We start from the raw sequence: 12,485 nt of genomic DNA, 5'->3' as shown, positions 1-12,485 counted from the left end.
CAAGACACCCCTCCATTTGTTTCTTTTTAACAATGCCCTTCCTTTTCATGAAACTGTCAGCCAAACTGAGAGGTGTGATCAAAATATAAGGTATTAGTGCCAATCTCAGCTAGTGCTCTGTAGTTCTCAAAGCTTTTGTGGATCCTGTTTTTTTCATGAATCTCTGTGGCATTTACAGGTCATGACTCCAGGCTCACAATTTTTTAGCCAGTCATTCTCTTTGTCCCTTTTTTGATGTTCCAGCCTTAAGGAGATCATTTGCTTGGTGATTAGCAGCTATAAACATGCATTTCGAGTTTTTGAGAGACTGGAACACACCAGGGGGATTGTTATGAAAATTCTAAGCAGGCTAATTCCCACTGTTTGGAGTGCTCTTTGGAGCCATGGTTCCTGAGACCCAACTAATCGGAAAATGGAGAACGACCCAGCAGTAAGAGTCACCCTTTTGAAGCCAAGTGGCTTGCTCGGTGATGTTATGTAACTGAGTTTCAGCTTCCCAAGAAGTGTTAATCCAGGTACAGCATGTGGTGTTGGCCACAGCACAGACACCTCCTGGCTCAGCTAAAAGCTAATCCTGTTATCAAGAACGGCTTTGGCCAGAGAGTCTACGGATCTTTCCTGGGCAGCTCGTGTCTTACCAATGGAATCTGCAATGTCCCCAAGAGTTAAGGAGAAGTCTCTGGTCATAGTCTGATTTGTATTTGTTCCTAAACCAGAGGTCAGTCAGGTTTTTAGTGCATATGGGAAGAGAATCACCTAGCCTGAAATAAAAAGTCATCCTAAGTGCCTTACAAAGATGGATGCTGCTGCTGAGATCTCTTGGTGAGTGGGGGCAGATCTGATCTTGATAATCATGGGAATGTGGGGGTGCAAATGTATGAAGATTCACGTAGGTAAATGTGTCTACTTCTGAGCAGGGGTCGACTGTAGTTTGTGGTGACATTGGGAATATAAGAGAAATTAGTCACAGGGAGGACCAGTGGGTCTCTTGTCTCTTGCATGATGACAAATCCAGTTTGACAAATCTGAAAGTTTGCCTCCCTTAGCAATGGACTAGGAGAGACAGATGATAGAATTATCTTTCCTGGCCAATGTTAGAGTAATGAAAAGAAACAGAAGAAGAAGGGGTTTCATGTTTAGTCAAATTATGAAATGTTGACTACCTAGTGTTTTGGGTAGAAGCAGTCTACTTTGGTGCCAGATACTTCTCTTCCTCATCAATGTGATTTGAAGGTCTCCAGCATCTGTACAGGACCAAATTTCAAGTGGAGGTTTCTTTAGCTGTGAGATGTGTGTCCAGGGCTCAATGCCCTCTAGTTTTGTAGTAGTGTCAGTGGTCTGCAGTACTTGGTAAGATCCCTTCTAATGGGGCTCAAGGGTTGTCTTCCTCTGATGATGCTTCTAGAGTACCCAATCACCAGGCCCTAGACTGACCAACAGGATCCCTTGAATTGGGATCAGGGAAGTCTTCTTTAATCTGTTGATGATAGGCTTAAGCATCAGACAGTAAAGACAGTAGCTGGTCATACTAGCATGAGACAACAAGGGATCAGCCGAAGGTTGTATAAGACATTGGTCTGCTGGTGACCAGATCCTGAGGAGTGAGTTTATGTTTCCCAAAGGGGGTGCTGCAAACAGTCAGGAAGACCAAAGGCAATACCGTCAGCCAGGGGAGCCCAGTTATTTCAGCAAGTTTAGAAATTTTAAGTTTGGGGATCCCATTAGTTCTCCCAACCTTGCCTGATGAGTCAGGGTGATAAAGACAATGATAATTCCAAAAAGTCGGCAAGGTTTTCATTAAGCCTCATATGATATGTCCAGTCAAATGGGTACTTGGCAATGGGTACTTGATCACTGGAGATTGTGGAAGCTATCCCCCAATGGGAAACAAATTCTCTGACAGTGTCTTTGTACTGTGAGGGCATCACCCTTGCAGCAGGGGAAGGCTTCAAGGAATCTACAACACACAAGTGCAGTGACAAGAACATACTGAAACCCACATGAAGTGGCAGTTTAATGAAGTCCAGCTGCAGCTGTTCAAAGGGTCCAGAGGGAGGAAGTCTGAGGTCTTTGAAGACAAAAATAGTTTTTCTAGGATTATGGACTTGGCAGGTCAGATTGCTGCAGACTCTTTTTGCAATTTTATAGAAGTCTCTCCCCCAATGTCAATTCATAATTTGAGTTCATCTTAAATGCCCAGTGGTGGGTTTAGTAATGCAAAAACCAAAAAGTGGGGTTTGTCAGGGATCCAGGAAGAGCCAAGCAGCTGTCTTGGGTTTCCCATGGCCCCAACTGTTCATTTAATTTACAGCCCTTGCTTACCCATCTTAATTTCTGACTCCGGAGCAGACTATTGCCATGTTACAAGGCCATTAGGATGGAAAAATCTGGCAATGAGGGGTTGTTTTTGTTTTTTTGTTTTTGTTTTTTGTTTTTTTTGCAGAAGCAGAATGGATTTTATCCATATGTGCCACAATCTTTATAGACTTTTTTGCTGTTGCCTTTGCATGAAAGTCAGCTGGGGCATTTGCCTGACACTCAGGTTCAATCTTTCAGTATGAGCCTCAATTTTGATGACAGCAATTTCAGGAGGTGAGAGGATAGCAGTAAGAAGATCATTTACTTGTCCATTTTGGACTGAGTCCCAGAGGACATAAGAAAGCCCCTTTTTCTCTGTAATATCCCTGACTCATGGATGACCCCCAAGGCATACTGGCTATCAGTATTTTAAGTTTGCCCTTCTGATAATTGGCATGCTCTGGAAAGGGCGTGGAGCTCTGCTTGTTGCATGGATGTAGCTTATGAAATATTTCCTCTTTCGAGTAGGTCATGTTCGGTAGTAACAGCACAGCCAGCCTGGAAATCCATTTTTTTCATTTCAACAGTATGACCCATCACAAAGGTTAGATCAGGAGTAAAGGAGTATCTCATCCATAAGGACATGGTATCACAAAATGGGACATTAGTACCCTGTAGTCATGGATTCGCCTCCTTCAAACAGAGGTAGTAACATAGCAGGATTAATGGTGTTGCAAAGTTTAATAGTTTTTTTTTTTAAGTTTATTTATTTATATTGAGAGAGAGAGAAAGAGAGTGCAAGTGGGGAAGGGGAAGAGAAAAAGGGATAATCCCAAGCTCTGTGTTGATAGCACAGAGCCTGACGTGGAGCTTGATCCCATGAACTGCGAGATCACTATCTGAGCCAAAATCAAGAGTTGGATGCTTAACCAACTGAGTCACCCAGGCGCCCTAAAGGTGTTGCAAAGTTTAAGACACAGATTGGTGAAAGCAGAAGGATCTCATAGGAAGTTAGTCTACTTGCAAGAAATGTTGTCAATTCTGAGTTAAGAAGACTTTGGACAGTGGGTGAAGTTTGCAAGGAAACATTTCCTAGGGTCAGATCTGATGAGGGTTATACTTGCTTTGCAACTGTGACTGTAGCCTTAAGATGGCTACATAGGCATGAGCAATTCAATCAGGTTGTGTACTGTATGAGGCAATAGGTCTACATTTATTACCATGCTCTTGTGTGAGCATTCCCAGGGCTTGATTATCCCTTTCCTGCACAAATAAGGTGAAAGGTTTTGGATAGGTAGGTGGCCCCAAGGCAGGCAGTTCTTAAGGCTCTTGCTTTAGTCTTCTAAAAGTCTGTTCCTGTTTGTCTTCCCAAGGAAAGTGTTCAGGGACTGAAATTTTAGTCAGTTCCTAGAGTTGGATAGCTAATAGAGAAAATTTAGGAGTCCATAGGCTGCAGTAGCAAGCCAAGCCTAGTAATCCACAAATCTGTCACCTAGTTGACAGAAATTCCTGGATTAACTTAATTCTTTTGGGAGACAGCTGAATTCCTCCAGGGCTTAGATAATGACCCAGGTAATGAACAATGTCTAGAGATAATTATAATTTTTTCTTAGAGACTTTGTGTCTCTTTTCAGCTAACTGCTGTAGCAAATAAATGGAATCTTTTATGGATTCCTCTTTAGTAGCTGAGCATAGCAAGAGGTCTTCTATATATTGTAAAAGGGTTGATTTCCCTTGGAACTGGAGTGTGCTTAACCCTGGGTGAAGTGCTCTAGAGAGGTGAGAAAGAGCCTCAATGAACTCTTGAGGCATGATTGTCCAGGTATAGTGTTGATAGTTCCAAGTAAGGCAAATAGATACTGGCTACTGGGGTCTCCAAGGATGTTGAAAAAGGCTAAACAGAGGTCCATGGTAGTGGACCATTTTGAGTCTGGTAGAACTTGTGACGAAGGGGTGTTCAGGTTTGGAATGACTGGGAGATGGGGAATAAATGTCTTATTAATAGGTCTCAAATCCTGGAAAAAAATCAACATCCCGGTCCATTAGGTTTCTAGACTGGCAAGACTGGGTAGCTGTTGCAGGAACTGGTACAGGGAATGATTAACCCTGAGCAATTAGGTCTTTTATGGGTTTGACGCTTCAGGCTTTAATGGTTATTGAGGTGATTTAGGGAGAGGCTTAGTTATACCTAGGAATGTGTAACAGCTCAGCTGCTATTTTGTGAGCTTTTTCTAGTCCCTGAGATGTTGAAGACCAAAGAGCTTGAATATCATCCATGGGGTTTTGCTGTCTTGCTGACTGCATCCATTTTTGGCCTTCACATGTTTACATGCTGATAAAGACCTGGCATCTTGGTGTCATAGGCACTGATAAGGACTCAGATTCTTTAAAAAACTTTCAGGCTTCCTCCCTAGATTTAGGAATTTCTTTAATTACAGCCATTAAATGTTCAGTTGTTGACCAAGAGATAAAAGATAACTGAGAAATTCGTTTGCAACCTTGGTAGTTTTATTTTATTTTATTTATTTTTTAAAGTGTATTATTTACTTAGAGAGAGAGAGCCAGAGAGCCAGAGAGAATGTTCAGGAGAGGGGCAGAGAGAGAGGGAGAGAGAGAATCCCAAGCAGGCTCTAAGCTGTCATTGTGGAGCCCGATGTGGGGCTCCACCTGTGAAATCATGACCTGAGCCAAGATCAAGAGTTGGTCCCTTAACTGACTGAGCCACTCAGGCCCCCCCCCCCCCCAGGGTAGTTTTATTTTAAAAGGTAACTGGTAACTGTCCAATAGTCTCTTAAGAGTGGAAAGGATGTTCAGACAGAGGATTAATAAAACATGAGTTGTCAGGTGAAAAAGGATGGGGGAGCAGTAGGAGTTACATCAGTCCTGTGGTCTTTTGTTTCCTGTACCTCTAGTGTCTTTAATTTTTCACTGGCTTTTTGTAACCAAGTCTTTTAATGAGGCTATTTTGGAATCTTCAAACGTTGTGGAGACGTCTGCATACCAACTAAAGTAAGCATCCCATTCTGTGTGTTCAACTTGGACCCTCTTGCCCTCAAGTGCTTTTTTCCCTTTTTAAAAAATGTTTATTTATTTTGAGAGAGAGAGAGGGAGGGAGGGAGAGCATGAATGGGGGAGGGGCAGAGGGAGAGGGAGAGAGAAAATCCCAAGCAGGCCCCATACTGTAAGTACAGAGCCTGATGCAGCAGGGCTTGATCTCAGGGTCGTGAGATCATGACCTGAGCCGAAATCAAGAGTTGGATGCTTAACCAACTGACCCACCCAGGCACCCCTCTCAAGAGCATTTTCAAAATAAGTGATCTTGTCTAATTGGAATGTTCCCCATAATGGCCATTGTTACTCTAGGTTATTTTTAGTAAAATTTTGCCATTTTGCTAGATATCTGCAATCTCTGGGACCATAGTTCTCAGACATTAAAATAGACAAGCATGTGGGGAGGTGGATCTCTGGATATAAAGGATCCCATTTCTTTTAGCTAGCAGGTCTTTGGGTTTCTTGGAGCTAAATTGATACTCAGATTGCCTATCACAGAAGTCCTCTTAAAGTGGCAAGCACTGTAACAACCTTTAAATGATCAACCCCACCCCACCAATCTTTTCTGCTCAGCTTCTGAGATTATTATTAACAACTAACCCTTATTTAATACTTAATACCTGAGGCCTCCCACTGGACCCATCCAGCCCAAGTCAGGCACAGAGCAGCTGAAATTGGAGCCAGTCCAATCCCAAATCAGACCCAGTCTGGTTTTGAAGTTGGACCCAGTCCAACTCTGACCCATAACCACTAGAGTTCCCTGTGTGGAATCTGGAGATTAGAAAAAGGATTGAACCAGCAGACCTGAAAGTATAGGGACTGTGGACTGATCCCAAACAAATGGGCAACTATAGCTGCCACCAAGCGGTTCCCAACATGGATCTGGTGATAGAACCAAGGGCGGGGCTTTCCAGTGGAAGGGAAATGTGGAAAGCCAGTTAGATCACCAGCTTGATGCAGGAAGCGGAGCTCAGAACTGAAACGAAGTGACCAATGGCCCTCAGAAGCAGCAAGAGAATGAAGTGTTCCCAGGCACCATGCCTGTTTCTTGTTGTTCCCCAAAGCCACTGGAAGTCTCCTTTGGTCCCCCTGCTGCCACCAAACCGTCAGAGAACAAAAATTCAACCAAGTTAATTTGAAGATCTAATTGCCTTTATTCAGTGTTCCATGAATTGGGCAGCATCCCATCTAATAGACAGAAGTGTGCTCCAAGGACTTGCACAAAATGGAAGGCTTCTATAGGCAGAAATAGGGCAGGATAAGGAAGTTATTAGCAAAAGAAAAGAAAGGATTGTTTTAGGCAAGGTCACCTTCCTTAGAGGGAGGGGCTGAGGTCCTTATGCAGAGTACCTCACTAGTGCTCATCAGGAAATCCCAGACTGACTGGCTTAAAATCCCACTCCTGGGAGAGGCTGAAATGGCAGTTAGGTTAGGTGTTAAATCTGGGTGGGGCTTAACAGAAGTGACTCCTTGTTGGGGCTGTTGTTCTTTTTTAACATCTAAAAATTGTGGCTATTTTTCCTGTGGGAAAAACACTCCTGTTTCTTCCTCTACTACTCTCAGTTCTGGTCACCAAATGTATCCAGTTTCCCCCCTCACCCCCAAGCAATTCTCTGATTCACCAGACATCAGCTGGGTGTCCTCCAACTTAACTCATTTCTGACCCTCTACCTGGAGTTTGCATCAGACCCCACAGGTTAAGGGCTCAGTCTCGCAACACTGCCCTCACAATCACAAATTGAGATTATCACCTGTGCTTCTGACCATTCAGCTGGGATTCCCCCACACCTCCTCCTCAGGTTCTATCATCTGCTCGAAAACTTAGGAAAACAATTTACCAGATTATGGCTTTATTATAAAAGGATATAACTCAAGAATAGCCAGATGCACAGAGCGAGGTATATGAAAAAGGGTGCAGAGCTTCTGTGCCCCAGCCAGGCACACCACCCTCCTGAAATCTCCACATGCTCACCAGGCTGGAAGTTCTCTGAACCCTATCCTTTTGGGTTTTTATGGAGGCTTTCATAAGTAGGAATGGTTGTTTCAATCATTGGTCACCAGTGATTAATTCATCCAGAGGTTTCAGGGTGGAGTCAAAAGTTCCAATACATGGTTGTTTCCTCTGGCAACCTGACCCCATCCTGTGGCTATTGAGGGACTTTCCAAAAATCACTTCATTAAAATAAACTCTGTTGTGACTAAAAGGGGCTAGTTGTGAAGAAAAAAAATTCTCCTTTCATCTTTGTGGCTCTTATTACTTGCAAATTGCAATGGTTTTAGGGGCTCTGTGCCAGGAATGGGAAGAAGACCAGATATATTTCTTATTAAAAATCACAATATTGTCCAATGGAGTAGTACTCAGCTATCAAAAAGAATGAAATCTTGCCATTTGAAACTACGTGGATAGAACTTGAGGGTATTATGCGAAGCGAAGTCAGTCAGGGAAAGACAAATATATGACTTCACTCATATGAGGCATTTAAGATACAAAACAGGTAAACATAAGGGAAAGGAAGTAAAAATAATACAAAATCAAGGAGAGACACAAAACATAAGACACTCTTAAATACAGAGAACAAACTGAGGGTTGCTGGAGGGGTTGTGGGTGGGGGGATGGGCAAATGGGTAAAGGGCATTAGAGAAGACACTTGTTGGGATGAGCATTGGGTATTATACATAAGGGATGGATCACTGGAATCTACTTCTGAAATCATTATTGCACTATATGCTAACTAATGTGGATGTAAATTTAAAAAAAAATTTTAAAAATCATAATAAAAAAAAGAAAAGAAAATCACAGTATTGTGCCTGGGTGGCTCAGTTGGTTAAGCATCTAACTCTTGATTTCAGCTCAGGTCACAATCTCATGGTTCGTGGGATGGAGCCCCACATCAGTCTCTGTGCTAACAGCACAGAGACTGCTTGGGATTCCCTCTCTCTCTCTCTCTCTCTCTCTGCCCCTCTGCTGCTTATCCACGTGCTCTCTCTCTCAAAATAAATAAATGAACATTAAAAAAAGATAAAAATCACAGTATTATACTTATTAATCTCAAAAAGGTTAGATTCCAGACATCTTGACTTAATAATTGTCTAATTGCTAAACTGTATTGCTTATCTTTAATACAATGGTAGAGAAAGGAGAGAAAGTTGGACATCTTTTGAAAGCCTTTATATTCACCGATTTGAGAACATTATCCACACATACACTCCCAGATGAGGAGGAAGTGATTTAAAATAAGGTACTTCATAAAGAGCTAAATGCTTTTAATTAGGACAAGAATGAAATCAAGCTTCTGACAGCTGACTTTTTTTTTTTTTTTTTTTTTTTACATGTGATTCCTCTTTTAGGGGGAGTTACTTGCAGACCTTCATGGAACAATTGCCTTTAAGGATTTCATTCTAAGCAGGGGCTACAGGATGCCGAAGGTGAGTAAAGGGTCATTTCAGAAAGGCTTGCTGAGGGGCTCCCGGTTGTTGATGGGGCAGAGTCAGCACCCTCTCCAAAGCAAAATATGGTTGAGTCTTGAACAACATAGGCTTAAACTGTGCAGGTCTACTTTTTTTTTTTTTGATAAATGTAGTATGTTACTGTAAACATATTTTCTCTTCCTTATGAGTTTCTTAATAACATTTTTTCTTTAGCTTACTTTAATGTAAGAAGACAGTCTGTAATAAATGTAATACACAAAATCTATGTTAATCAACTGTCTATGTTATCAGTAAGGCTTCTGGTCAACAGTAAGCTATTGGTAAAGTCCTTGGGGAGTCAAAGCTTATACACGAAGTTTCAGCTGAGTGGGGGGTTGGTGCCCCCAACCCCTGTAGTAATGTTCAAGGGTCATTAGTACTTCTCATACCAGGACTCAGGTTCCTGGAAGGAAGGGCATGCTTTTCCCTAGACAAAGGCCCAGAGATAGGATTTGGCTTTTGCTTTTTTTATTCTACCTATTTGGTTTCTGCTGTCAGAGGTGCTGTCTTCCTGCCGACTCACCTGCCTGGAGTTTGGCCTTAATGGGGGCAAAGTGGAAGGGGTCTATGTGCAGGGCATGTATCTTGCAAACTCTGTTACTCAAACACTCTGATGTCACTAGGAAGTCTTTGAGTGTCTTTTACTTCCACATCTAAGGACAGAGAGCTATGGCTTGGGTCAGGACAAAATGGAGTTGAGATTCACAATAGGAATTAGCCTGTGTGGGTCAGCCTTGTGTGGAAACAGACTAGGGCAAAAGTTCACTTCCCAGGGGCCCACCAATATCTTCGTATTTTTCCCACTTTCTCTCACCTTCATCTAGTTTCTCCTCTCTTAACTTGTAAAGCTAGCCCCAGCTGCCTCCCACTTGGAGCGGCCACCTTTGGAAGGCCAGTTGCAACATGGGTGGGGTGGGAGGTTGGCAGAGTGGACCATTTTTAGCAGGAGGGCCTCAGAGCCCAGAGTTCTGTGTCCAGACCAGCCCTGTCACCACAGCAAGAAACCAGCTAGTCATGCTGCCAAAGTCATAGCTGTTAAGTCATGTGTTTATTCAGGGCCCTCTGTGTGCACATCCCATGAGTCTTTAGGAAGCCGTGCAGCCAAGATGGTCAGAAGGTTGGGAGATGGGACACTGGATTTCTTTTTTCCCATGAATGATAGAACTAACAATAGCTTATACTTACTGGCAAATAAATATATTGACAAAACTCAGATGCAGACTGGTTTCAAAGTTAAATGTGAGGGGAAGTCAGAGTGTGAGGAGAGAAGGGTGAAAAGACTCCATTACATAACTGGGATGAGGGGTGCCTGGGTGGCTCAGTCGGTGAAGCATCCGACTTTGGCGCAAGTCCTCATCTCACAGTCTGTGGGTTCGAGCCCCATGTTGGGCTCTGTGCTGATAGCTCAGAGCCTGGAGCCTGCTTCAGATTCTGTGTCTCCCTCTCTCTCTGCCCCTCTCACTCATGCTCTATCTCTCTCTGTCTCTCAAAAATAAATAAAAGTTAAAAAAAAAACTGGATGAAATATCTCCTTTAGCTTTGAGCATCAATAAGAGGCCTGTGAGATATATTTACCATACTTATATACATTTATGTACTTATAACTGCCTAATCTGTATGTGAGGGTCACATAAATGTACATTTACATACTTACATGTGTGAAATATACAATATGTTGATAATATTTTATATGATAACATAATTGCACATATTATAGATTTTATAACATATATAAATGCACTTAAGCACAAGTATAATTATGTGATATATATATGATAATTATGTGATATATATATAAATGTGATGTGTGTGTATACACACACATATATATTCCTCTTGCCAAAGATTATATATAATCCTTGTTTATATATATATAATCCTTATATATGTATATATATGTATGTATATATATATGTAAATATGTATATATATGTATATATATATATATGTAATCCTTGTTTGCTGTTATAATAACTCAGTTCTGTCATAATATTTTTAGTGGCAGAACTCAGAACTTTTTTTTTCATTTTGATCTGTCCCCTTTTGGTTCTATTCATTTTGTTGATGAATATTTAGTTCAACTTTGGGCAAAGTTGACTATACTCTTTTAGCTGCATTAACTAAAGATAGATGATCCCCCTGACCACAGCTGAGTCCTCTGAGAACCCCTGTCATTCAAAACCCTGGAATATATCTTCTTCCTTTATTCTTACATCCCATATCATCTATTTTATCAATATAATTTCAACTAAAAGAGAGGAGGGAATATATTTTACTATATCTATTTCATAAATATGTAATACATATATTTCACGTATGTATGTCATATATACATAAATATTCTCTTTTTACTCCCATAAGGTCTATGTACATTGTACATACACATTCATATGTTACATGAACACAGGTGCTTTACACCATTCCAGCATCTGCTGCTGGATTGTCCACTCTATTCATTACTCTTGGCTTCATTCTGTCTGCTACACAGATGGGTCCTGGGTTTTTAATAGAAGGGATGAGCAGCACAAGGTTTTGTTGAGCTTGGGCTGAGCTGGGCTGGACTCGAGTAGAGAACAAATGGGAATTAGATCTAGGTATTTCTGATGCTGTGAAACTACCTTCCAAAGTCCCACATCTATCGTGGCCAATTACCAACATGAGATTTTGAGTACCAGAAGGATATAGGTCCGAGTGTGAGATTGTGAATTTGTGTATGGTAGTGGTTGTGGGCAGGACTGTACAATTTTTGTTTTCCAATCTAATGAAGGTTTACTCATCTTTTGTGTTTTTTTTTTAAAGTTCCTTGAGAAGATGTACATCAGGAAGGAATGTTAATGTGAGTGTAATAAGACATCTATAAAATAACTCAAGCATAGAAGAATCTTGGGAGGATGATTAGACCAATTTTATTTACTACATACTTGGCTATTTCTCTACCTCATTTTTAAACCTTAAATACAATTTATGAGTGTTCCGTGGTTGTACAACTTTGACTTGGCAACGTTCATAATTTCATACCTAATACAAACATTTCACAATGGCTCTCTGCCTCTGTTAATCAGTATCTTATGTATCATATCAACTGTGAGATCAATATTCACATATAGTCTTCTCATATTTTTGTGGCATTGTCAATATAACATAGTTATATCAGCTATTTGTAAAAAATGTATAAAACCATAATAAAAGCAGAATTACTCTATTGCATTTTCCAATAGTATTATTTTCCTTGGTTTTGAGTGAACACCTCCTTTATTCTTTCTTTAGAATATTATTTTCTTTAATTTTGAACTAAAGACTAAGACACGTTAGCCTTGATAATAAATGTCATAAGTCATAAAGTTTAATGGTGATTCAAGATGATATATATTTCTATTTTTTAATTTTAAAATGTTTATTTATTTATTTTGAGAGAGAGAGAGAGAGCACGCACATGCATGAAGGAGGGGAAGTGGGAGAGGGAGAGAATCCCAAGCAGGCTCTTCACTGCCAGTGCAGAGCCCAGCATGGGGCTTGATCTCACAAACTGTGAAATTATGACTTGAGCAAAAATCTAGAGTTGGATGCTTAACTGATTGAACCACCCAGGCGCCCCTCAGAATGATATAGATTTTTAAGTTAATTTTCCAAAAATTATTTTTTGTTAAAAATGTTAATGCTCCTGTTAG

At 41.0% G+C, this 12,485-nt stretch overlaps 1 protein-coding gene across 2 annotated transcripts in view; it reads left to right on the top strand.

Moving 5' to 3' along the window:
* The window catches only part of FAM47E (family with sequence similarity 47 member E), a 35,858-nt gene extending 23,766 nt beyond the window's left edge, over nt 1-12,092 (top strand). The window contains exons 7-8 of one of the 2 annotated variants that reach the window (XM_027058612.2): nt 8,698-8,775; nt 11,617-12,071. In XM_027058612.2, the coding sequence (XP_026914413.1) occupies nt 8,698-8,775; nt 11,617-11,652 (114 nt within the window). In that variant the 3' untranslated portion in view covers nt 11,653-12,071. Of the gene's footprint in view, nt 1-8,697 lie in introns of both variants that reach the window. The other variant, XM_053217227.1, reaches the window with a different exon arrangement.
* Nucleotides 12,093-12,485: the final 393 nt, after the last annotated feature.

The sequence above is a fragment of the Acinonyx jubatus genome, chromosome B1, assembly GCF_027475565.1.
Source record: "Acinonyx jubatus isolate Ajub_Pintada_27869175 chromosome B1, VMU_Ajub_asm_v1.0, whole genome shotgun sequence".
NCBI classification, from domain to species: Eukaryota; Metazoa; Chordata; class Mammalia; order Carnivora; family Felidae; genus Acinonyx; species Acinonyx jubatus.
This window is presented reverse-complemented; position numbering and strand designations above follow the sequence as displayed.